The sequence below is a fragment of the Galendromus occidentalis genome, unplaced genomic scaffold, assembly GCF_000255335.2.
Source record: "Galendromus occidentalis unplaced genomic scaffold, Mocc_1.1 scf7180000077451, whole genome shotgun sequence".
NCBI lineage: Eukaryota > Metazoa > Arthropoda > Arachnida > Mesostigmata > Phytoseiidae > Galendromus > Galendromus occidentalis.
Window position 1 is genome coordinate 152,075 of NW_003805439.1, and position 24,161 is coordinate 176,235.

Genomic DNA, 24,161 nt, shown 5'->3' on the forward strand with positions numbered 1-24,161 from the left:
GAGTAGGTCGGCATTGAGGAGAGAGTTTCCATGCGATCAGGAATCTCGATTTCAGCTGCACGGCTTAAATTCGTTCCATTCATTCATGCTACTCAATGGTCCGTGAGTCGGGAAATACCTGTCTGAATCCTACAGCAGCTACTCATGGCTATTATTAGCAAATGAGATTAGAAGAGATGTGTGCATTTAGAATTTGAGTCCAGTTGGCTAGATACTCTAGAGTCTGGACGCATCCTCTGTAAAAGCGGTCCGATAACTAGCTGACCGCCGCGCCGAAAACTCGTCTCGATCAGCAGAGCTCGAGTCCTCAGTCATCGCTAGGATTAATAGAACACCGTTCGCGCAGCTCGCCGCGGTTGGCGCGCTCTTAATCGATACCGGCCGCAAACCCATACACCCGCCAAAAGCTCTCTGTGTCGCGGAGCCAAAAGCTCTCTGTGTCTCCGTGGTGCGTATATCGTCGGATGCCCCAATCGAACCTAAGTCGACGGTCCTGAAATTAATTCCAATCGTGCTGTGGAAGTGTCGCGTAATATAGAGGTGAGTATTCATGCAATGACAGCCAGATCCCCTGATCCGGAGGGATTTCTCGGGGAGAGCGTGTCCTGTGTCCTGGGGAAATTCATCTCGTTCGGATATCGATTTGTGCAAGCTATGCTCGATCGGGAGCTATTAGGGACATCGAGGAAGCATTGCTCTTTAGGGAGGACGCGCGTCGCGGACTTGTACTTTGAAGACCCTGCGAAAAGTCTTTCTCAGCCGAGGAGAACCTCAGTGGCCGTATGGAGCAGAACTTCATGATTTCCCTAACCAAGAGCCGTGTAACTTACGTTATAGCGAACATGGGGAAAGTCCGGCGCACCCGAAAACCTGCCCCCGATGGATGGGAGTTGATCGAACCCACCCTTGAAGAGCTCGACGGGAAGATGAGAGAAGCCGAGACTGAGAATCACGAAGGGAAACGGAAAGTCGAGTCACTGTGGCCGATTTTCAAAATCCATCACCAACGCTCGCGGTAAGCTCTCGTGAGTGATTGAGCTCACACACTCTGAGCATAAGCTCACAGAATATATCCATCAATCTCGTATCTACCGAATAAGAATAGCATACGTTTTGCAGGTACATATTTGATCTCTACTACAAGAGGAAAGCGATCTCCAAGGAATTGTTGGATTTCTGCCTGAAAGAAAACATCGCCGACAAGAATCTCATGGTAAGCCAATATCCGAGAACGAGCTGTTTCGGTCGAATCATTGAGCTCCGGCGGGAATAGCTCCAGTCGATGAGAAACTGTCGTATCATGTTGGGTTGAAAGTATCGTATCATCGTAAAGTATCACGCTGACTCTCGTTCTCTCTCCTACAGGCGAAGTGGAAGAAACAAGGCTATGAGAACCTTTGTTGCTTGCGATGCATCCAAACACGTGATACCAACTTCGGAACCAACTGCATATGTAGAGTTCCTAAAGACAAATTAGAGGAGGGAAAAATTGTCGAATGCGTTCACTGTGGATGCAGAGGATGTTCCGGTTGAGAATGCGCGGTCCCGGCAGAACCTAATGCGAGATAACGATCACGGATGCTTTCGACTTGTGAATATGAATGATACTCGATCAATCGATTGATGTAAATAATAAAGAGAGATAATTTGAGGCAAGTCTGCAGTTCTCCTTCGACCTCGGGCTCAACACTTCGCATCTCCACCGACGATAATTACAGGCGAACTACGAGCTTGAGAGTACTGCAGTAATTAGTGGAATGGGAACACATAATCTCTCCCTCACCGTGCTCAGCGGTAGCTTTCGATTGCAATGAGGACGAGATATTTCAGAACAAATAATCGATCGCTGATTCGAATATTGATCTGATTACGAGACACTTTCGAAACAGAGGGAGCGAGGTTCTATGCGAGCCATTCGCAGAAAAAAAACTCCGCGAGAAACTTGTTCGCGGCGACATCTGCATTGTTTTGAGCGTCTTCCGTCAAAAGTTACCCAGAGCACTCAATTGGAGAGTAATGGCGGATGCCAAAGCATGGCCCAAGAGCGCTTTTCGCTCCTTTCCCACTGGTTCAATAGGACCGTGGTCGCAGCGTGCGCTTTAGTGAGTATGACGTTCCTCGGTATTCGCGGAATTCAATTTTCTCATGCAGAAGCGGTCGATCTCTCTCGGGACGCGGTATCGGCAGGATTTCCCTTCGCAGATGTGGGCGGATTACTGCACCGACTTCGAGCCGAAGGTTGTCATCGAGGTACTTCAAACCTACTACAAAGCGAGGTAGATTAACCTAAGCCCGCATCTTAATGCCAGTTCCCCGACGGGGTTCACAAAATGTATGATCCTCGATTACTGATTTTTTCTCAATCTTTTTGTAGGGTGCAGAAAGTTTCTTATACCGGCGTGAAGTTCGGCAGGAGGAATTCTAATGGAGATTTCGATGGTTTTCTGGGCGAGGTTCAGAGAGGCGCTTACGAGATCGCCCTGACACACGTCGGAATGAACTACGAGCGCTTCGAGGCTCTCGGATTCACTCGACCTTACGCCAGCGAGAAAGTCAAGCTAGCTGTGCGGAAAGCGGGCTTTGAGGATTCTGCGTCGACTTTCATGAGACCTTTCGAGTTCGAAGTGAGACGTCGGAATGCATGATTCTCGATGTCGCTGTGACGAGCGGGGAAGCCGAGGAAGATCGCTGGAATCCCCGACGATACGAGCGTCTGTTCCAGGTCTGGCTTTCGATTATATTGAGCGGCGCCGTTTGTGGGCTCATCATGAGGAGCAGAGCCCGACGCTTTCGTCTACGAGTCTCCCTGAGTTCCATGGCATTGATTCTTTGGGGAACCTTCCTTCAACGTGGTTAGTGTTGATGCATCCGGCCCGGAGACGGTCGCGGAGCCCTCCAAGAACCAAACTGGTTCCTTTTCAGTGACTTACACACATCGATGTTTCCGGATCCCCCTCCTATTTTGGGGTCTCTTGAGTTTCATGCTCGCTCATCGGTATATGGCTTTGGTTCAGTCGTCGTTGACGTCCCCTTCCCGAATTCCGGTCATCACGACGTTGGAGGAGCTCGATAAGGCACTGGATCTTCCGACTCCCGTCAGGATCTGTCTTCAGGAAGAGAGCTTAGCAGAGTACGCGGTTGAGGTGAGGATTTGAAGAGTTGCTCTCTACAACCTCGGAGCTTGATTGGTTTGCCCGAAAGTTATCTGAATGCTGACCTGATGAGCTCTATTTGTAGACGTCAACCTCTCTCCTCACGTCCCGATTGCGATCGGCCCTGCACAACGATCCGACAGCGAGGTCCACGTTGGATGTTTGCGCCAGGAGGTTACAAACTGAGGGGAATCTCGTAACGATCGTGGATGGATGGAGGACCGAGCTCACAAGCGAGGGAATCATAACTCATCCCCAAACTCAGATATCCACGGAGAACATTTATTCGACGATGATCGCAGCGGCTTCGGACAAACACGCCGCGTCATTGAAATACTTCGACCGATTGTTCGTCGATATCACACTCGCATAGGCACTCGAATTGAAACCTTTCCGACTGCAGAGACAGGCTTCGTTCCGCATCTTAAACTCCCTGCTCTCTGATTTCAGATTCTGCATTTTGATGGAGACTGGCGTGTTCCATAGACATTTACGACTGCGAGAACACTTCCACTCAGATGAACCGCTTAGCGAGGAGCAACACCTACCCAGGGGCACGAATGTCTTTCAGAGCCTGGAATTTTTCGGCTTCGCGTACGGGACTGCCACAGTCCAGCTGATCTTCGAAATCTTCTCAATCTCAATATGCTACCGAGGGAATAGGAAACAGAGCAGCGGAGTGATTCTCGGGCCTCGCCATTCCGAGAGGACGGGGAATTCTGATCGTTTCAGTCGACTCCACCGCAACTCCCTAGAGGGACGTCATTGCAATCAATCTTCCGAGCATAGTCGCCCAATACAGATTATCTTTAGCAGTTCTTGCTCTGGCCTCAAGAGGCGGCTCCTCGTACAGGAACCCAGATAGAGCAGGTATTCACTCTGACTCAGAGGGTGAGATTCTACGCGGATCGAGCTCGAAGACGACTCGGATATCTCTTGAGCGAAACAAGCGAGAAGTAGCTTTATTCGATAATCTGGTTCCCTACACTGCGGTATTCCTGAACAGATCCCCGGGCGTTCCGATTTCACTGCCTATATGCTTCGATCGTCAGCGTTTAGCATTTCCGATCTCCTTTCGTAGCTGTACCTGTCCCGAGTCTCCACTCTTCCTAGACTCGAATCACGGAAATCACTTCAGGAGATCCGGATCCAGCGTGACGTTTTCTCCGGGCTTGAAGGAAGGCAATCCTCGGTATGGACATTCGGCACACCTGAATTCCGAAAAGACAATTATGTCACAATAAATCGCGACCTCGCTCGGAGCGTGCTCGAATCCTCCTCATCACTGAAGAACATGAACCGATCTTTCCGGGAGAAGAGTTTGATTGAATCATCCTTTCATAAAGAAACCTCCAAAGAATACTTACCGGTATGCATCACCCAGGTAGCAACTCCCGCAACTACTTTTTAGCGGAGGAGCGGTATCGATCTTGGCTTTCTCTAAATCTTTGGAGAGATAACAGGTGCAATTCTTGCACATTTTTTTCGGACCTGAAAACCGAAGCGATCCGCATTCATCCTCTCTCCTTGGAAGCGAAGGATATTGAGGGGAATCACAAGCCGACCGTCTTACCTGGTTCGGGGCAGACGTATGCTTTGCTCGGGTCGACCCCTACGCAATCATCGCTATGCAGCAGCTGATCGTCGTCAATTAGCTCGCCCGTTTCGAGGAGCCAATAAGCTTGATTCCCGATAGAGGTCGAAGCTCCCAGTTTGTACGGCGGTTTCTGTGCGAGGAACTCAACACCGCCTTTGATTTCTTTTGGTTCAGAAACCTTGATGAAACCATTCAGTTTCAGCTCCTTAGCCGCGCCGGTGGAACAGTCTGTCGAGTATACCAGTGTTCCGGACAGCTTCAGTGATTTGTGAACTTTGCTCCACTCGCTAGGCGAAAGTTTCATCCGAGGGGTAACTGCTCCCACGAAAACGACCTCGAAATATTCCTCGCGACCCTTGAAAAAATCCAGGTTCTCGACAGCTGCCTCTTTGCCCGAGGTTTTTTTCGCCGTTTCGACGAACTCCTCCAAGGCTTTAAGCTCGGGCTGCCCATTCCACAGTAGGAGTACGTTATCACCGGGCGTCACGTGCTCCATGGTACCGGGGCAGAGATTTTTCAGAGCCACAAAGCGGTAAAAAACTCTCGAGAGTTCGTCGGTCCGTCGTCGGCGCACGTCAAGTGAATTGGTGTTTACTAAGCCTCAGCTAGGCCTATGAGGAGCCGTCGACCACTTCAATTCGCTGCGATAGACGTCGATTGACTGCAGGCGTTTCCCGGACTCCAGCGAGGGCCCGCTCAGAGATGCTCTCAGTTTCAATCAATCAGCTGAGGGAGCAATGTAGATTCATTCCGGCAAGTCCTTCAAATCCCACCGGATTCGAATACGGCGCGCCATTGTTCCCTTGAATGGTTTCGGTATCATCATATGTTTGCGGACGATGATGATGATGGTGCCTCCCAGTCTCAGCTGTTCGTTGTGTCAGGAGTGATTCGAAAAGAGGAGAGATGTTCTGTGAATTTTGATATCAAGATGATTTACGGAGTGAATGAATAACAGTCCCGTTCCGTAGCTTCTGTATAGAGACGGATATCGGAGAATCAATCCAGGCATGGCTTTCATGAACCCGAAAGCCTTGTTCACAAACTTCGACGGCGCACGATATTTCTCTAAAGGTTCATTTGGCTCGAAATATTCCCCTCGTAACTCTGTCATTTAGTAGAATTACTTTTTGCTCGAATCGGAGAAGCATCCTCCTATGAAAAAAAGCTCGGAGCCCTCATGCCAGTAGAATGTCTCCGAATCATTCGATTCGGAATCAATCAAACTCAGTTTCCTATAGGTAACTCTCGAGTTTCGTTTGAAATCTAAAACGGGTAATCTCTCGATTTTTCCCGGGAAACAGTGGATGAGCCGGAAAGATGTGCATCGCGCTTGAGTTACTCCCCATCTCAGAATATCCTAGCTGTCGTGACTCTCGATGGAGCGGTCGAGATTTTTACTGGAAGAAACACCACGCCGGAAAACGATTTGCAATCATTCAAACCTTACGCGAAGATCTCGTTGCCTGACGATGAGTGAGTGCTGATGAGATTTCGATTGGCCAGAAACATAAGGGACTATCGGATTCCGTACCGGATACCTCATTTTATTCATTTTAAGGGCCACCTGCGTTTACCTGCTGACAGTTACGTCGAAAAAATCTTCAATCATTGGGGGGAGTTGGTGCAGCGTAGTGGTGGGCACGAAATGTGGCAATGTCCTCTTCCACAACGAAGAAGGCCTCTTATTGATACGCCAAGCTTTATTTGGCCAGCCTGTTTCGAGTGTGTGCGCCTCGATCAGCGCTCACCTGCAGGGATACGTGTACGCTTCATCAGGTAGGAGCTCATCGGTGAACGCTGGAAATCCCAACCTTCTCCTGCGGAATATATCCCCTGTATACTTTATGTATATACTTTATATTTTCTCTCCGGAAGCTTCGTCGATCGATGTCGTGGTATACGGGGAACTCGTCCCAGAGCTCGAGAGTCATTTGAATTCGGCGCTCCTATCTCCGAGCAAGGCCAACGTTCAAGTGCCATTGAACTGGAAAAATCTCCGTCTACAGCAAGTCAAGAACACGCAACAAATTTCTCTGACACATCATGGGAGTCCTGAGTGTTATTTTGATCTCCTGGAAAGGTGAGTCTCGTGCGTTTCGATATTCCAGGGAATCAATCTTAAAGGCAAGCTCTAGCTCCGATAACGTGCTCATGTCATGCTTCTTAAGGTGCACCATCGACCGACATTCCGTCCGTGGGGAGCTGTCGAACGCCATAAACCTCCAGGTCTCCAGCGTGGGCGCGGATCCATTCTACAACCTGACCGTTAGCAGGGAAGTTAGCCAAACGAATCTCGTGTCTGACATCGCGGTAGCGGTCGCGAATAAGTTCACCCGGATGCTATCTGAGTAAGCTTGAAATCTGAACTCGCCATCAGTGCTACTCAGAATCTTTTCCTAATCTTTCCATGCGCGATAGGTACGCCGGCAGCATCGAAATGACGCTTTACTCGCTTTCAGCAATGTCCCTTTCTGGGGATCTAAGTCAAACGCTCCCACCGAAGCTGAGCTCGCGCCGAAGATTTCTAATCTCAATGTTCTGCATCAGCATGGCATTTTCGATCGAGACCGTTTGGGCACGAGTATGTGCGTTTCTCCTAGCAAACGATTCATCGCCCTGGTCGACAGCCTTGCGAGGGTGGTCCTCATGGATGCTGGGAAAGGTATTGGACTATTTTCAAAAAGTGTAATGGAAAAACTTTCCCGGAGAGCGAGCGATAACTCTCCCTGCTCAGGCCCACGGGGCGTGTCGAGCCTCTCCTCGATCGTGAGAATAAGCTCTTAGCTCGAGAATAAGTTTCGATCAATATCGTCTGTTCCCCAGGTACTCCACTGTACGTCATGAAAGGATACCGTAAAGCTCAGCTCGGTTGGATCACATCGAGCTCTCTCGATGGTTCTGGCCGCACCTTGGAGCTTCTTGTGATTTACTGCGCCAAATCCATGCAGCTGGAGTTATGGAATACGCGAAAGGCGACCAGAGTGACGGCATTTAGCGCACCAGGGGGCGCGGGTTTCCTCGTGAGTGCTTACCTGAGTGACTTTTCTTGCTGCGATGCCCTCGGATATTTTTTCACCAATGCCCTCCCATCAGACCGCTGTGTACTCATGAGAATTTTTCCAGGTCTACGATTCGGGGAGCATCGCCGCCGGAAACGAAGACGACTTCCCCCCCGAAGATCATCAGGCCTATTTCATCACCAAAGGCGGACTACTCTACGATATTCGTATTTTATTTTCTGAGGCGCTCGAGTTTGAGGACTTGGCTGAGATGCAGGGTCATCTCGATGATCTTGCTGAAATCCGAGAGATCCTCTTGCAATACAGCCCCGAACGGCTGGCAAGGTTCGAGAGGCTACTCAAACGCTTCAAACGCGTGTCTTTGCTTCAACAAATTCTCAAGCTAGTTTGTGACTGCGATGGCGTGGACGGGCCTCTCATCGACTGCGTTGTCAGGACTCTGAAAGGGAAAAACTTCCGCGGCGCGCGGAAAGCTACTGAGAGACTCCAGAAAAATCTCTCCAAGATAGAGCGGGTCGTCTGCATCTTCGACCACCTGAAAGAAAACGCTCAAAAGCCATTCGAAGACGAGCTGTCTGAACTCCCGCATTGCTCTGATCTTGATGCTCTGGCACGTTATCAGAACGCCTTCCAGTATTATGATACCGATAACGATATCGCGTTCTCGCTGGAGCAGGTGAAGCTCTGCGACTTTCTAAACAGTTTCGCGGTGCTTTCCGACTCGAAAGATTCCAAGATTATCGCCGAAAAATACGAAGAGCATCAACATCTAGTCGCCGATTGCCTGATTGCTGCAGCGGCAGATGAATCCCTATTTCGACTCCTCAAAGAGCTAGACGTTTGCTTGTGGTCCATAACCAGCAATCTCCTGAGCTCGCTGTTCAGTACGATGACCAATGACACGGACAAGTGTTCGCGAACTTACACAGTTCTCCGAAGCATCTTGAACGAAATGAGAGCACACGACGAAAGCATAGAACCGTTCCTGCATTTGGTCTACGAAGAAATATCTACGACCGAAAACGTTCCTGCCGCTATACTAGCCAGCTACATGATGCGCTGCGCCCTGGATGTCGAACGGCACAGTCTCCTCGACGAAGTCGAAGAACCGCTCGAGTGTAGAATATTCAATGGCCTCTTCAAACAACTTCAAAGCATTCTCTCGCTTGCGGCTTTGCTTCGATGTCGCGTTCTAGATCCCTCATTGTCTAGCAATCCTTGCGCGAGGATGTTCCCAATATCACTGAATGGCCTCAGGAAATCCGAAGGTCACATCAGCTACATCGTTTCGCAGTGGATCTGTGAACAGCGTCTCACCCACGAGCATCTGACTAAAGCCCTCAACAACCAACCGACCCTCACGCCGTGTCTGGAACAATCCCTGGAGACTCCGGAGATCACTCTGGACGTCGCTCTGCAGCTGCTGTGCGACGTCCGGATCACGTTCCCGGTTTCGTTGCAGCTGGAGACGCTGTTGGCGAATTGTTGTTGGAGCTATCTCTGTCTCTGGGATAAGAACTACGAGGAAGCCGAACCGCTCGATTGGTGCCTCGACTACTTACGCGCAATCAAAGCCTTCAAGCTCAAGGAGGGTCTCTGTCATATGATCTGGAAATCTCACCTACAAACCCGCGTTATCTCGTTGGCGAGGATCGTAGAGCAGACCGGTAGCCTACCCGACGCTCAGCTGATCCGTCACGTTCAAGTGGGCAAATTCGTCCTATTGAACTTCTTGAATTTTTGTTCGACCATTCTCGACGTTATAATCGAGGTAATTCAGCGCCGCCCGCGATTAGTCCGACCTCCATCAGATATCAGGTGCTTCCCTCTGGCCCTCCGTCTATTGATTTCACCCTTTTTCAGAGTATGCTGCCAAGCGAAGACATAGAATTGCTGTGCCCCCTGTCGGAAGAGGAAACTTTGGCTCCTGGATTCTCTGAAGGTGACCCCTCCCTGATTTCGCGGGCGCTCTCCTTGCCGCAGGCGCTCCGAGAAACGGTTCATCTCCATTACAGTCTCGTCACAATTCTGACCTACTGCGTTCAATTCAATCTGGACGATATTCAGCCGCTGTCACTTTTCGATAGTGCTGTAAGTATGCCTTGTTCCGTTTTCCACAAGATGGAGCTTATTGTGCAACCTAGGTCAACTGTGAAGTGAGTTATATATACCACTTTAATATTTTCTTGACGGTATTCTCTCTGAATATCCAGGCTCAGAGCGCTCTCTCAGAGGATATCTGCGAAGTGTATACTCGATACAACCAGGCGACTTCCGCAAATGTTGCGCTGTCGAATCTACGTAGCACATTCCTGAGACGATCAATCGAGGCCTGTGTGCAGGTACTGCCCGATTCCTTCGATTCAGCCGAGCTCAATCAATGTCAAACCACCGTGTCGCGACTGGTTGACTTGGCCCACTCGTGGGATATCGATCCGGATGTCGTCAAGAAAGAGTACGTGGTGAGTAGGATTTCCCATGTCGCTGCTTTCGTAAGTCCGTGACTTGTCTACCCCTCAGATAGATGCATCGTACCGTGTCCTCGAAGTTTTAGGGCTTCCCGATCACCCTTCATATGACTCCCCTGTTGCGTCTCAAGAAACGTTTTCTCGTCAGTCGAAAGGGGGCGTTGTGCTTTATCAGAACTGCACGCGTCGACTTTATCATATTTTTCATCACCCATTCGCGCTGTGCGATGACTTCATGGGATCAATTTTCTCGTGTCTCTAGCTGCAACTCTACTCCGGTGGGCACGATCAGCTGGCTCAGGAAATCATGTGTCAAATCGGTGAACGCCGCGCTATGGTGGCTCCGCTGATGATAATTATCGGCCTGCGGACTCGCTCGGTCCTTGGTCAGATCGACAATACAACTTGTGAGAAGCTCGGCGCAGTCTCCACCAAAGTCAATCGATGGATTGCGGAACTTGTGAGTACCGATCTGATTCGCTGAGGACCGGCTGTCGATGAGGTCTGGATTTTGGTTGTCCTCTCAACTTAAGACTTGATCGATTGCAGCCCGAGCGGACGCTTAGGTGTACCGACAAGAGCGTCGATAGCACGATGAGCTTGGTCCAGCTCGTTCTCAATCTCGTGCGCGAAGGCGATGCCGAGGAGATCCTGTTGAACGAAATCATACTCCTCCTCACGAACATCCAATACACAATGATGTAAATAGGGTGATATCCCGTCGTGATATTATCAACTTAATAAAGAGCGATTTCACCGTCTTCTTCCGAATCAGTTAGGTGAATCAATGGTACGATAGTCGATCTTACCCACATATTTCATCGTTTTCGTCTCATTGCTGTCGATACGGTCGCTTTCTTCCCCGGAATTTTTCGATGTTGTACTACAAGACCGGAATGTAAACTCTAGTTCAATGTTTACTCAAGCCGGCTCGGAAGGAATCTCGGTCATTCGACCACGACTCAGCCAATATGACGTCTCTCTGATCAGGGAGTGGTTGATCAAGATTCTCCTTAAACACCGAGACTTCGGTCGAGTGGTTCCAAAACGGGATAGCAGCAGGGACGTCCGCGCTCGGGGATCGAGAGGGGAGTCTTCAGAGTGTCACCGATTGAAGAAACTTGAGCACGCTCCCCCGTCGACTGAGAGCCCGTCAAAACCTTCGCGCCTGTGGTGGGGACCTCTCCAGTTCCGCGACGCCGACAGCTCTGGAAGCTCACGGAAACTATTTCTACTCTCTCAGTGAGCGCCCATTCGTAAACATTCAGCCTGCCGTGGTCGGAAACTCAGCTAGTCAGCAAAGAGGACAGTAAGGCGGGAAATCTACTCGGGCGGTCGCTGAAGGTTCCTCATTCAGTCTGACGTTCCACCGGAAACGTTCGTCTTCGCGCGGCGTCGGTTCCGCCCCGCGGTGGAATGCACGCCCGGAAGGAGTTGTGACAGTACCTACTTGGAGTAGCCTTAAGCCGGACGCCGATCGAGATAACTGGCAGCGTAAGCAAGGGTTCAATAGTCTATCCGTGACGGCTCGTTCGGTCGAGGAAACGCTGGCAGAGAGTTACACCCTCTCTACACGCCAACGTTATTATCAAGCCGACTATTGTACTCCCGACAGGCGGGCTCATACTTGAGTCACGGCTAAATTTGAACTAGACCAACTAAGGGAGCGAGCACAAAGTGAAAGCCGTGAGTGCGCGAACGCGTTCGCATGTGAGCGTGGTTCGCTTCGGCGGTAAATCAAGCTTCCAAAATGACTTGGCAGGGGGAGCGGATGCCCCCTCCGAATCGTTGCGAGAGGTTTTCTCGCTATGCCCTGATTTGTTGCAACGTTCTGTCATGGGTGAGTGATCGATCGTTCCATAGGTGGATCTTTCAGAGTTTCGGCTGCACCTGATTTCCCGCTCTGTATGGACTCTCCGTGAGCGGAGCCCGACGTCCATGGAGCTCGGATGAAGAATACTTCTCCTCTATCTCGTTTTCTGTATACAACGTTTCAGCTCTTCGGTCTCGCAATGATGATTTTGTGCCTTTTCATCGTATACGACAAGGGACTCGTCGAAGTCCGTGAGAACCTACGGCTGTTCGGCAGTTATAAAGTCGGTCTGGTGATAGCCATATGCATTGCCATCGGAGTCTGCCTGGTCAGCCTCTTAGGTTGCTGTGTTACATGGCATCGCTCATCGAAAGGATTGATCATCTACAGCGCTCTTTGCATTCTGTTCGTGATCGGAGAAATAATTGTGATGGTTTTGGTTTTCAAATACACGTCGAGCAACAAGGTGAGTCAGGATAGTCAAGATGTAGACGACGAGTATCCCGATGCGGATCTAGACCGACCCGCGACAGATCTGAGAAGGCATCCGAGCCTCGCTCCGGCAATGTACCCCCGTCCATTCAATCATCCGGAATTTTTCAGCTGGATGAGATACTCTCGCGCGAGTTCCAGAGCGCCATCAACCGGATGAAGCTCGACAAGAAGCAGGCGACCCATTTCATGGATACGATACAAGAGAATTTGCAGTGCTGTGGAGGATTCTCCTTCGAGGACTACACCCAGCAGGAAATGGATCTCCCGCGTAAGTTATAGAACTCTCCAGGAGTTTCGAGGAACGAACTTGACGATTCCGCACCGTTGCCGATTATAAGCGATTATTTTGCGTCTCGTTGAGCTTCGTTTCTGGTCATCCACAGCGAGTTGCTACTTTGGAGACGCGAGTGTTTACGATGTCGGTTGCGGGAAAATGTTGATGCGGCATCTGAACGCAAACGGTCTTGCCGTGGGCCTCATAGCCGTCTCAATTTTACTACTGCAGGTCAGTGTAACGACGACTCTCCCAGCCCTCCGGAAATTCGTAATGAGTATTCCTAAAGACACAAGCATTACGTTACGCCGATCGGGTTACAAGAAGCTCCCGGTCGCCAGATTCACTTCCGATATTGAATCACAATTGGTCCATGCCATGAATCAAGTTTGAAATCCTTTTCCATCTCTTTCCGCAGCTTGGGCTCATCGTGTGTTCATGGTCGATTTTCTTCAACAAACGAGAACTCCGGAGACGAATCGCTGCATCAAAGGTTTGAATTGTCTCTCCGCGGGCTTCGGAACGGGACTCGGTGACGTGTAAAGTAGTCATACGCTGCGTCCGAAGAATATTTCCCGGCACCTGTTCGGGTGGGTCGTCCCCACCGCTTGTTGTACAAATGTCTGTCTAGCTGCATTCAGGAGATTTGGAAATGGGGGAACCGCTGGCTCGGTTGGGGATCCGGCAACTTCTCAGGGAGTCTCTATTTAGTCGGCCTCCAGGCGAATTAATAGTTGATTTCGATTAAATAAGCTAGTCATTTATATTACTGTGGATGAATAAAGATCGTCGATCGATTCCATACGCAATCTCCCGCAGCACGAACTCATTACCACGAACAAGTGATATCGTCTCAGCCGACGCGGTCCCAGAATCGGAGAAGATCTCTGGATTACATACGGCTCGCTTTGTTTGGCAGTAGGGCAACGCTACGTGTGGGCTCGCTCCTGTACGATACCCCTCGGTTCTTGTCGATACTTTATCAATTGATCATCCTTCAGTCATCGGAAGCTATTCTACGTCTGAATAGTATCTCTTGGGAAACCGGTCTGAGCGAGACGCCGACTTCTTCGTCAAAGGAGACTTCCTTTCCTGGCAGGGGGAAGGTGTCGAACCTCTGAAGTATCGATGTGAAATAGATGAATACTTCCATCTTTGCGATCACCTCACCAGGACAAGCACGTTTACCTGCAGGAACGGAGACTCGATTCATTCGGTGAATTCAAAAGAATTTCGTCGGCATCGTATCCGCTCGCTGCGGTGATCTCACTCACCGAAAGAGAAAGGAATCAGGTTATCGGGCTTGAAAACTTTCACTTCTCCGTCATCGCCGGTCTTCAAGAACCTCTCAGGCTTGAATTCGTTAGGATCGTCAAAAACCTTCGGGTCGTTGTGGATAGACCATATGCAGGACACAACAATACTGCCTTTCGGAATTCGGTAACCTTTCACGTTCATTTCCTGGGTGCACCTGTCGAGGAAGGGGGCAATCATTTCCGAAAAGTTATAACCGGTGCCTGAAGGTAACACGAATGTGATAAGGGACGGGACGACACACTCGCATTTGTGGACGCTCGACTCTGATACGGCAGGGCGGATTTACCTCCGCAGGATGTTTATGGGATTGATCGGTTTCCAGCGGAACACCTCCCAGATGACTGCCATGGTGTAAGGCATGCTCTTGTTGTCGTCCCACACAGGGGAACGATCGCCAATCACTCGATCGATCTCGCTCTGGACTTTTTTCCTTACGTCGGGGAACGCTGTCGCGACGAGAAGCAACCAATCAATGGTCGTCCGGACGGTCTCCGAACCGGCTCCGAAGAACGAAGATACGTTGCCAACCAGAACGTTTCCTGACGCAGAGAAAAGCATTAGAATCATTGCGAGAAGCCTGGAGCTCCCCGAGGTCAACAGCACTTCGGCTAGAGAGTGGATTTTGGGGCGGATGCCAAATTTCACGATTTCCATAAGTTATGATCGACTGGTATCGCGTCGGATACGCTCCCGACGGAAAATCGAGGAATAGCTTCGGATGCCTGAGAGCTGGCGCATTTGCCAGGCTTTACATCCGAGAGGAACGAAAGAGGTGAACTCAGCTCTCGAGCCTCCCGATCCGGAGATATTGTCTGACGGAGTGAAGCTCAGCGCATCCAGCAGTCGAAATACAAAACGCGCATTCGCCGCCGTGAATGGCCGCTTTCCTTTCAATTCTGTGCTCCTCGTTGTAACCGAAGGAGTAGCTTACATATTGTTATGTATCGGTGGACGCATAAGATAGTTCTATACAAGGATCTTCGCGGTAGGTCTCTCCCACTGAGAAACCATAGATAACTGATCGATTCTCGGGATTAGGGAGTCTTGCGGAGGCAAAGATTGGCGCACTTACGTTGGAAAGATGATCTGCGAGTTTCTTTCTGCATCTCGTGCAGGAAGTAATCGATGTAGTCCCTGAACGTCCCCTCCTGGAAGCTTTCTTCGTGCAATTTGACCCGCTTCCTGATCGAGAAAATGACCGATTCCATTAGGAGCACGAATTTATACTCGTTAATAAGACTAAGGCAAGATTAGAGATTCTATGATATTTGAATGACCCGGGAGAACTCACTCGCAAAAAGCTTCTCGTCTTATGAGAGCCTCACGGAGTTTGTTGCATGATCCCCACTTTAGCCAGAGCATGATTTTCTTCACCCAAGGCATGTAATGTACGTAGGCAACCTGTCCTGCGCGCCTAGGAATTTCCTGTGGACCGAAATCTTCATAAACTCATTTGATCTCGTGAATTTCGCATGGTGTCGTAGCATCACAACAATTCTTCCGGGAAGACGGAATCGGCTCGGGATTGTCATCATCCATATAATTCGCGTCTCCCCCTGCCGACAGCAGGAAAGAGCATCTCGACTGGGTCTGCCCTATCTCCTCGAAATTATTCTACGAATCCACTCACCATGATGAGCTCGTCAAGCATGATCCTGTCGGGGTCGCAGTACTCGAAACGCTTGCCGAAGGCGAGTGACGAGATGATGTTCGACATCGAAGGTATCAGAAGTACGGTCGGCTCGATGGGCTTACCAACAACTTTGTCGATTTCTTTGAGAAGATGTGAGACTTCCATCTATGGGAAGGAAATAGAGCTCGATTGCAAGTCCGACTCCAAACAGCCGCGTGCTCACTATCGCGTCATTGATTCGGGCAAGGCTCGCCAGAGTGAGACCGATCAACTCGCTCGAAGACGTATGGAGCTCCGACGCTGGAAATACATGCCTGAATGTGGTGCTCTAGGGTTTTATCCGTGAAGGCGAATTCTTTGAAGAGTTGAACTGCATACCGGCGCTGCTCTTGCCAGAAAGGTCCGTTCAGCGTCATAAGGCCTGCGATTCGAGGAAAACTCGGTCATTATGCGTCCCGGACTTCTCCGAAAAAGATCCCAAGGCGATCTCGGTTTCGCATTTCCGGATTTTCGCCGCAAATTAGACATCGTGGAGGATAGAAAGTATGTACGATTGATATATCCGAGGCTCTGACGATTCTCCAGTTGCTCAGCGAGTCATTGCTTCGTCACGAATAACCATGGTCACCCACCCATCGAATCTTCATATATCGCGAAAGGCACTTCCGGAGGTCGCTCGAGCACCGTGTCCTTGTTGAAAACCTCTTTCATGGTCTGAAACTCGGCCAGACAAACGACATACCTCGAGCCGAAGTAAAGTCTGTCCCGAGATATATTTTCAATAAGAATCAGTATATCGGCGCCGTCAGCATGGAATAGGTTCCATGATTTTTTTAAGCATGACAATCACGATTGATGGGACTGATTCAGAGCATACCCGAAAACATCCCCGTATTTTTGGCGCAACTTATCCAGATGCCTCGGGGGGTCTTTCGTCAGGAACGGGAGATATCCAACGAACGGATACCAACATATTGGACCTGGCGGTAAGTTCGTGAAGAAGCGTCTGTAGATATAGAAGCTCAAGAGAACAGCGGCGAACAGGAGTACTTCAATCATCGTCGGGCTGTGCTAGGGACCTGTAATTATAGACTCCGTTATAGATGTTCCGTCTGAAATTCAAGCAGAGCCTCGAGTGTACCGGAGAACTTCTGACGGGTCGAGCGTGAGGACCTACAGCCAGTTCGTTTCAGTCAGCAGCAGGCCTGCTCCTTAGAGTCGAGAATCTGCCCGTCGGCCGTGGGGGAGTGTCTGTATCTTATTGGAGCATTTCGAATACATAGCTCGGACATGAAAAGGCTTCCAGACCTGGTCCCGGCTTGAAGATTGCTCACGGTACACTTGGCAAAATTTCAATTCACGACACTTGTTCCGCCTGCTCGATGGAATGAGTGAATTGAAAGGGACGAAAACAGAAAATTCGATCCGTACGTCCGTAGTAGGTGGCCGTCAATCGCAAGGACAGCTGGGAGAGAATGCAATTACGCTTGTGGCGACGGAAGAAAGCGCGATAAGTGGTGCGCATAAGAGCATAAGAGCAGGATTCCAGGGAAACGCTTCCGAAAACTCCTCTAGCAACCGCCTTGAGATACAATCGATCGATCCTCGAATATAGATAAGACGGATCCGCAATAGATAGAGATCTCGCGAGAAAGTCCAGAAGGTGAACTGATTCAACCCCATTCTCCGTCATCAACGTTCTCACTCTCTCCAGCTAAACGCGGGGCACTCACTTGAACTCCCTCGTTTCGTAGAATCACGAGCGAGATACGCCTCAGTCGGCGCAATGTGTCTACCACTTGCTTCTCCAGCGATGCAACCCTAGGCGCAGCTCGCTGGCACCAATTATGCAGATGGGAGCATTTGCGGGGCACTAATCTTTACAGTCCTTCCGGGCGATGCTTGACCCACTCACACAAAGGGCAGAAAGTGAGACGCACCGCAGAGAACAAGGGGACACATCTCTTTTCGTCCGGCGGAGACCTCGCCTGGATGACAGTAAGCTCGTCTGGGAGCGTCAAATCTCCAAGAGAACGCTTTAGAGCGAGCCCCACATGTAAACATCTCCTCGAGCTAAGTAGAACAGGGAGGACTATCGCTGCTTTACGCGATGCTGTATTCTGTAACCTTGCTGATAAGCTGATCGTTGCGAAGCGAGGCCGTGGAATTATTCTTGAATCGAGTCTTCTGCTCTCGATATCCTCGAGACTTTGAGAATTTCCGGCTCCATCAGCCGTAACATATCGAGATTTCATCGACCACTAGGAAACTGGACCCTCCGTGCATGCCGTATGCTTCTTCATTTCCTAATCGTGTCCGGAGGGTCTGGTCCTCGATTTCTTGAAGATAGCGGCAAAGAATGAAGTCAATTCGTCGTGATCCCCGGAAGCCAGAGATACGACGTCGGTGGAGCGACGCGACTTATCAAGACCAATCTATGGAAATGTGCGCTTCCACGGATGTACACGGACTTGAACATCATCATTATCATTATGTATGTATGAGCTCAGGTACCCTGCTTCTATTCGATGCCCCTAAAATTGGAGCGCCGCGCCGTATCAGTTGGGTCAGTGGCATGCTTCTACTCGATCGATGACACCCCGCAAGTGCATCTCGACTCGCAAGAGAAAATTCGCGAGGCGGCTGATTCTTCGCATGGCACGTGCGCCCGCACCACGTTCACGTCTCCGAAGGCGGAGGCTCAACTTACCGGGGGCTCCCACGACCCGAAACACATGACAGCTCAGCATGGGTTTTTGTAACCTTTATCGAGTTCTGCTGGCTTTTACTTTAATGCTTTGTGTATTTAGTGCTCCCAGCCCTCTCTCGAGCCGGATAGTTCACGTGCAGTGCTACAGAGAGAACACGCTGATTCTCCGGAAGCCTGTCAAGATAGTCAAGACGGATCACGTTTCCGAAAGACGCGTCCGCTTCGTGGTGGAACACGAGAACTCAGCCAGTCTCTTCAATGGAAAAGTCATCTGCTCACCGATACGCCCAAAGCTGATCCCTTGTCCGTTCCATGAGCGACCGATGGGGGTTCAGAGCAAGTGGCAATTCTGCCCGGAGCACAAGTCGAGCAAGCACTGCATTGGTACGCCGTGGAGAAGCTTCTATTCATTTTTATTCATCGACGGCTTAGGAGAGAACGACAAAGGCTCTTTCACGTGTTTGGCAACGTCAGCTAACCGTACGTTCTATGAACGCTGGGAAGTCCGGGAAGCTTTCACTGGCTGGGATCTGACGTGGACGAATAACACCGAATACGGGTTCCATTTCCAACTGAGCCACAAGGGTGAGCTGCTCAACTTTACTGAGCGACATCCGAAGACATGAGGAGCGATACGCTCATTCGAGCTCGGTTAGATTGAATCGAAGATTGAATGGAGAAGCCGAATCGAAGAGAACATTGTGAGTCGAATCGCAAGGTCCGGCGCGAGCTCTCCGGGAATTTCGGCGTATACATTATTCGATAACACCCTCTTGTTTGTTGATTCCCAGGGAGCTGCTCGAATTTTATTTTTCTTAATGTGTAATTGATTCGATTTTTCTAATGTTGAGAAATGAGAGCAAAATTCTGAGATTCCGATAGTCTTATATTCGTCCCGGAAGGGTAGGCGATGCCATGAACGGACAGATAAATTAAGCCGAAAGTTCGTGAGAAAAATTGTAATCCCTCTTTATTAGACGTTCCATAATTAGGTATAGTAGAAGTTGTTAACAGACACTGCAACGCTCGATCGGTCTGTTCGATTCAATCAAATCCCTCCCTGACTTCACTATCGACATTTCGCCGGGCGACGACCCCATAAACAATGAAAACACATTCTACTAAGTAAAGAGGCGTGCGCAATTATCTGAGCACGAACGCATGCGAAGCTCCCATACTCCGTACTCTGTCGACAGAAGAATCAAAATACTGAGCGACGGTGCATGAGCGAGAATCGATCTCGGGTTCTCGAGAGATGGAATACTGATGAGCTAAGGCGACTGACCCAGAGAATGTGCACCATGAGTAATTCGTTCGACATTGAGAAAAGGGTCTACCGCGTGATCCGGTCATCCGTTGCTCTAGAACTGAAGTTATCTCCGAAAAATCACAGAAACAAACGTAAAAACAAAATCACAAAAGAGCCTAAACCGGAAAGTAAAGCTAGAGTGCCGAGATTACTGAATGGGAAATGCCTGAGAACAATCAGGGATACACCTTCGATCTCATGATTTACATCAAAATCCGCGCGCGTCATTCTTCTGTTGCGAATTGCCCACATCCGACACGCCGACCCGGTCTGACGTGATAACATAGAGAAATCCGAAAACTTCAGAGTCGCTACGCATCGTTCCATCGGAGAGTCGTCACAAGAGTCACGACAGCTGAGGCTGATTCAGAGTCAGAGTGATTAAACACGCGCGCCGTATCGACTACGTCAGTCCGTTTCATCCCCCTCGGATACAAATCTCCTTATTTCCCTCCCGGAGCAACTTCGCGTCCTAACACTGCTGGCACTTCTCTTTGGTACCATCGTCCTTTCGGAGACTGATGTCCTTGCCCCATTCTTTCGTGTCATCCGCTTCACCGAGTTTCTCTTTTTCTTCTTTCTGTTTCTGGATCAGACGCGCAAGAGTTATGAAAACTTCCTGGATGTTGATATTCTGCTTACAACTGCATTCGAAATGAGCGATATCCAGCTGCTCGGCCATCTGCAATTCGAAAATGAACGTGAGAATGGGCTCTCCTCAAGGATGGAGGGAGCGTGTTCTGAATCTGGATGCAATATCTCACCTTCGCCAATTGAGACGCTTCGACTTGTCTCTGGCTGGTGGCGTCGCATTTGTTGCCAACGAGAACTTTCACGACGTCGGGCGAGGCGTTCTGGAAGCGGCAGTCTACTTTAAAACGATGATCGGCGAAATCCTCGCCTTAGACCCCATGGAGTAGATCAGGTCTGAACCTCATGGACGAATACGAGGGAAATGCTTACCTCCTCGACGTTCCTGAACCAATACGTGAGATGATTGAAAGAATCCATGTTGGTCACATCGTACATAATTAAAATCCCCATAGCACCTCTGTAGTAAGCCGTGGTCAACGTACGAAACCGTTCCTGCCCAGCGGTGTCCCTGAGAAGTCGATAGACCATGGTTTTCACTTCCCACTGTCAAGAATAAGCTACCGGCACTCGGAACTCAATAAATTGTCCCGGATCAGGGAAAGGAATCGAGCAATTTACCATATCTGGAGTTTGACCGGAGTCCCGTCGAGATTGATGATCTTCTGTTTGAAATCGATACCGATGGTGGAGATGTATGTATCGTAGAATCTCTCATCACAGAAGCGATGTACTATACAGGTTTTCCCTACGTTCGAATCTCCCAAGACAAGGATCTTGAAGGTACCACTGACTTCGCCGGAAACCGATGCCATCACTGATATTGTGCCTCGTTCCCGCAAATATCTTCAGCACATTGCCCGTCGAACGCTGAGGCTGAAATCGGCACACGGGAAATGATCTGGTTGCCGGACAAGGTTCTCGAGTCCATTCTTGCTCGTCCAACGTCGATTCCGGGAGCTCATCGGGAAAGTCCCGGTGCGAACCCGACGAAGCCTGCGAGGTCTGAGCTCTCCAGGAAAGACTCCAGGAAATCGCCACCGTCCAACGAGAATGAAACGGGGAATCCGTCAATTCCGTCGAAACTTTGGGAGTGCACGCAGTACCCAACTAATGTAGGGCTCCCGGAGCATGAAGGAGATAATGACAGACTTCGAGCAAGGCGTAGGCACAATTCGTGAGAGGAGTACATGTATTACGTTTCGGATGAATCATTCACTCAATAGACGGGTTGTCCCGCTGCCCGGATTGGGTGTGTTTTCGGCAGCGACCAGCTGTCAGATTTTCAGATGGAATACTCACAGAAGTGGCTCTTGTCGTCGGACGTCGAGAGCTGTCGTTAACACCGTGCTCGAACGCGAGGCGTTACCCAGCAGCAACAGACAAGCCCAAATTCAATTCCCTGACAGGAGAACAACACAGGAGGCCTACGATGGCGACCGTTGTGGAGTACTCAGGATTCGAGGGTGAGGGTCGGCTTCACTGATTGCTGTAATGCTCGAATGCGGCTGGCACAAGTCAGAGGAGCGCGAAGAGCCGCGCGGTCAGAGTCTCATCTGACCGAGCCACCGACCGATCATACGCCACACGGACTCCGGTGAGCATTTCAGATCGCAAGAAACTTTCTCTTGAGGTTTTCCCCGAGATACGCAGCGGAATCACCCGTATCCTTAGGATTTCCCGGTATGATGAGAGAAAACAATATGAGATATTATACAAAAAAGATGTCGTGGTTGTATTCATTCACCTGAGCAAACTCGATATCTATGTACACTCGCTCGCCTTGATGAATCATCATCTTCAATCTATCGATGATCGTCGCTCAATTATTAATTATTTCCACGATACTGATTTTTACACGAAACCCTCATCGAACAAGTTCAAAACACTGCAATAGAAACTATTCGCTGCTCCGTCTAGATTTCCACCGAACAACAACTCAACCAACATGAGCAGTGAGAGTGCGTTCTGTCAACGGCAACAATCATCTTGTGTACAGCTCAACATTCCATTCAAACCCCGAACTGGGAGAGTCGGCAGGATTCCCGTCCTCGGGTTCGGGACACAACTTTCACACGAGTTCAACAGCAATCCTCCTACTCAGCGGAAGGCGCGGCGTCAGAGTAGCGTAATTTCGAGCCTTGTAGTTCTAGCTGATAATCTTCAAGAGATCAAGACCGCGACGTCCCATGGATTTCCCGCAGATGATCGAGTCTTTCTTGATCTTGTGAAAATACAAGAATAGAATGATCGTGTGCAGAACATTATTAAAGCCAGATCCGACGTCGACGATGTCCTGACGGAGCTGGAGAAGGTAATGCGGTGGTGATTTCTTCGTGTGAAGGAAGAGGACCTCTTCGGATGAATCTCGACCTTCGAGTTGGCTTTCGCTCATCTGCGTCCGAAGATGGCGATGTGCGAATTGACGTCCGTCTTTGTATTCGGGATCCGGATCGAGAGCCGCATCGATGTACGAGCAGAAGGAGTGCATGAGAATCTCAGCGTCAGGAGGCAATTGGTCCGTCCACCCGATACCACCGCGGTTCCAATTCATCGACGATAGGGCAGCTCTCTGACAAAAGTCGTGGATTCGGTTCACAAGGTAGTGCTGATTCACTGATAGATCCAGGTAGAGTAAAACGTTATTGAAGCCCGGCAGGGAGTCGCACCGCTGAGAAGCTATGTGATGGAGACGCGACAAGCTGGCTTCTCCGATGAGAGAGTCTTTCTGATAACCGAAGCTCAGCAGCGCATTGTTGATATTCTCGATTTCGTTACGAAGAGGAACGAAAACTTGGTCGACGAACCAACAGCGCAGCTTCTCATTCCACGAAAAGAGCTCTTTCTCGTCGATGTTCCACCGCCGACAAATGAGCGCAGATCCGGATTTTGAATCTTTTTCCTTCTCGTCAGCGGGGGTCAGCGAGGCCGCTCGATAGGGTTGAGATGTGAATAGTCTCTGGATGGCTTCGACCCCGGAGTCGAGAACGGACGCCCGTTTCGGTGAGACGGACGTATCCAGGAAGGTGTCGTGGATGCTCCCAATGAGACTCTGCTCTCGACTCCGTTCCTTCAGGAAAGCATCGGCGCTCTTCTCGTCATCGATGTGCCAATCGAGCGCTCGGGAGTTCGGGTACCGGTTCACAATTTTGAGTTTTTCGTACGAGGGACTACTCTTGTAGGAAGTGTTGGCGCCATTCGATTGGAACTGCCATGATGTCGAAGCTATCGATGCGTTGAAGCTCTCGTTGAACGAGTTTTGTGCCGAAGGCAAGCAGAACGAGCCCGGAGACATGGTCTGCGCGATCGGGCTCGGGGCGTCAGTTTTGTCTTGGGGCTCGGATTTGATCTTGAATCCTAGGTCGTCGTTGGAAATGTTCAGGAGTTTGGCACAACTGTCTTCGATCTCACGGTCTCGGGCTAAATGCGCGTACGCTATGGATCCGATATGTCCGAACGCGAGCCCCAGCAGACCCGCCGAAAGCACGCTTTTGAAGTAATCGACGAAATCGGGCAACGGGTAGATTCGATTGATCAGCGAAATATAATAAATGTCCGCGTAGAGGATCGCGGCACCGGCGAGACAAAGAGCCGCTTTCATCGGGCCTCGCAGCTTGATTTGCCGGTTTATCTGCTTACGCTGTAGATGCTCCCGGTAGGGTGAACGACTCGGGGAAGTTGGAACCGGGTCGGCGGGGATCATTTTCCCCAGAATCGGTGGAAATTCACACTTGGTTACGCTCTTCTGGCCCCTGCTTTCAGGTGGCGGTGGCGCCACA

At 50.0% G+C, this 24,161-nt stretch overlaps 7 protein-coding genes across 7 annotated transcripts; 3 read left to right on the top strand and 4 right to left on the bottom strand.

Annotated features, from left to right (window-relative positions):
- The first annotated feature begins 437 nt into the window (after positions 1–437).
- Positions 438–1,656, top strand: l(1)10Bb (BUD31-like protein). Its single transcript, XM_003743720.1, has 4 exons — positions 438–540; positions 838–1,015; positions 1,120–1,213; positions 1,366–1,656. The coding sequence occupies exons 2-4, from the start codon at positions 843–845 to the stop codon at positions 1,531–1,533; spliced, it is 435 nt and encodes a 144-aa protein (XP_003743768.1). The 5' UTR covers positions 438–540; positions 838–842; the 3' UTR covers positions 1,534–1,656.
- A 2,430-nt stretch (positions 1,657–4,086) lies between these two features.
- On the bottom strand, positions 4,087–5,474 carry CIAPIN1 (cytokine induced apoptosis inhibitor 1). Its single transcript, XM_003743722.2, has 3 exons — positions 4,726–5,474; positions 4,520–4,643; positions 4,087–4,363 (listed from the first exon to the last, which is right to left on the bottom strand). The coding sequence occupies exons 1-3, from the start codon at positions 5,243–5,245 to the stop codon at positions 4,282–4,284; spliced, it is 726 nt and encodes a 241-aa protein (XP_003743770.1). The 5' UTR covers positions 5,246–5,474; the 3' UTR covers positions 4,087–4,281.
- Positions 5,475–5,604: 130 nt separating this feature from the next.
- Rab3-GAP (Rab3 GTPase activating protein) lies at positions 5,605–10,945 on the top strand. Its single transcript, XM_029111584.1, has 12 exons — positions 5,605–5,823; positions 6,054–6,225; positions 6,311–6,528; positions 6,628–6,832; positions 6,921–7,100; positions 7,212–7,414; positions 7,576–7,772; positions 7,876–9,543; positions 9,636–9,863; positions 9,986–10,234; positions 10,503–10,700; positions 10,790–10,945. The coding sequence occupies exons 1-12, from the start codon at positions 5,760–5,762 to the stop codon at positions 10,943–10,945; spliced, it is 3,738 nt and encodes a 1,245-aa protein (XP_028967417.1). The 5' UTR covers positions 5,605–5,759.
- A 779-nt stretch (positions 10,946–11,724) lies between these two features.
- LOC100897162 (23 kDa integral membrane protein) lies at positions 11,725–13,626 on the top strand. The gene is made up of 5 exons (XM_003743721.3): positions 11,725–12,080; positions 12,238–12,519; positions 12,657–12,816; positions 12,932–13,053; positions 13,241–13,626. The coding sequence occupies exons 1-5, from the start codon at positions 11,991–11,993 to the stop codon at positions 13,319–13,321; spliced, it is 735 nt and encodes a 244-aa protein (XP_003743769.1). The 5' UTR covers positions 11,725–11,990; the 3' UTR covers positions 13,322–13,626.
- Positions 13,627–14,088: 462 nt separating this feature from the next.
- On the bottom strand, positions 14,089–17,696 carry LOC100906940 (cytochrome P450 2J6). The gene is made up of 9 exons (XM_018639722.1): positions 17,506–17,696; positions 16,650–16,851; positions 16,405–16,532; positions 16,087–16,193; positions 15,770–15,937; positions 15,431–15,564; positions 15,212–15,321; positions 14,426–14,678; positions 14,089–14,293 (listed from the first exon to the last, which is right to left on the bottom strand). The coding sequence occupies exons 2-9, from the start codon at positions 16,829–16,831 to the stop codon at positions 14,089–14,091; spliced, it is 1,287 nt and encodes a 428-aa protein (XP_018495238.1). The 5' UTR covers positions 16,832–16,851; positions 17,506–17,696.
- Positions 17,697–19,952: 2,256 nt separating this feature from the next.
- LOC100897600 (GTP-binding protein ypt2) lies at positions 19,953–21,837 on the bottom strand. Its single transcript, XM_003743724.2, has 5 exons — positions 21,685–21,837; positions 21,004–21,258; positions 20,755–20,893; positions 20,556–20,645; positions 19,953–20,473 (listed from the first exon to the last, which is right to left on the bottom strand). Exons 2-5 carry the CDS (start codon positions 21,195–21,197, stop codon positions 20,264–20,266), a joined length of 633 nt encoding a protein of 210 aa, XP_003743772.1. The 5' UTR covers positions 21,198–21,258; positions 21,685–21,837; the 3' UTR covers positions 19,953–20,263.
- A 254-nt stretch (positions 21,838–22,091) lies between these two features.
- Positions 22,092–24,161, bottom strand: LOC100907088 (transmembrane protein 209). The gene has a single exon (XM_003743785.2). It carries the CDS (start codon positions 24,083–24,085, stop codon positions 22,532–22,534), a length of 1,554 nt encoding a protein of 517 aa, XP_003743833.1. The 5' UTR covers positions 24,086–24,161; the 3' UTR covers positions 22,092–22,531.

Coding starts and splice junctions, on each gene's coding strand:
- LOC100897600 (XM_003743724.2), bottom strand. CDS start 21,197: ATGGCATCGGTTTCCGGCGAAGTCAGTGGTACCTTCAAGATCCTTGTC. Junction 20,894..21,003: donor CCGGTCAAACTCCAGATATG/GTAAATTGCTCG, acceptor TCGACTTCTCAG/GGACACCGCTGGGCAGGAAC. Junction 20,646..20,754: donor GGTTCAGGAACGTCGAGGAG/GTAAGCATTTCC, acceptor TGCCGCTTCCAG/AACGCCTCGCCCGACGTCGT.
- LOC100897162 (XM_003743721.3), top strand. CDS start 11,991: ATGACTTGGCAGGGGGAGCGGATGCCCCCTCCGAATCGTTGCGAGAGG. Junction 12,520..12,656: donor AATACACGTCGAGCAACAAG/GTGAGTCAGGAT, acceptor GGAATTTTTCAG/CTGGATGAGATACTCTCGCG. Junction 13,054..13,240: donor TCTCAATTTTACTACTGCAG/GTCAGTGTAACG, acceptor CTCTTTCCGCAG/CTTGGGCTCATCGTGTGTTC.
- LOC100906940 (XM_018639722.1), bottom strand. CDS start 16,831: ATGATTGAAGTACTCCTGTTCGCCGCTGTTCTCTTGAGCTTCTATATC. Junction 15,565..15,769: donor TGCTTGACGAGCTCATCATG/GTGAGTGGATTC, acceptor TTCGGTCCACAG/GAAATTCCTAGGCGCGCAGG. Junction 14,294..14,425: donor CCCATAAACATCCTGCGGAG/GTAAATCCGCCC, acceptor CTTCCTCGACAG/GTGCACCCAGGAAATGAACG.
- LOC100907088 (XM_003743785.2), bottom strand. CDS start 24,085: ATGATCCCCGCCGACCCGGTTCCAACTTCCCCGAGTCGTTCACCCTAC.
- CIAPIN1 (XM_003743722.2), bottom strand. CDS start 5,245: ATGGAGCACGTGACGCCCGGTGATAACGTACTCCTACTGTGGAATGGG. Junction 4,644..4,725: donor ATACGTCTGCCCCGAACCAG/GTAAGACGGTCG, acceptor TTCGGTTTTCAG/GTCCGAAAAAAATGTGCAAG. Junction 4,364..4,519: donor TACCTGGGTGATGCATACCG/GTAAGTATTCTT, acceptor TTCGGAATTCAG/GTGTGCCGAATGTCCATACC.
- Rab3-GAP (XM_029111584.1), top strand. CDS start 5,760: ATGGCTTTCATGAACCCGAAAGCCTTGTTCACAAACTTCGACGGCGCA. Junction 6,529..6,627: donor ATACGTGTACGCTTCATCAG/GTAGGAGCTCAT, acceptor TCTCTCCGGAAG/CTTCGTCGATCGATGTCGTG. Junction 7,101..7,211: donor TTCACCCGGATGCTATCTGA/GTAAGCTTGAAA, acceptor ACTCGCTTTCAG/CAATGTCCCTTTCTGGGGAT.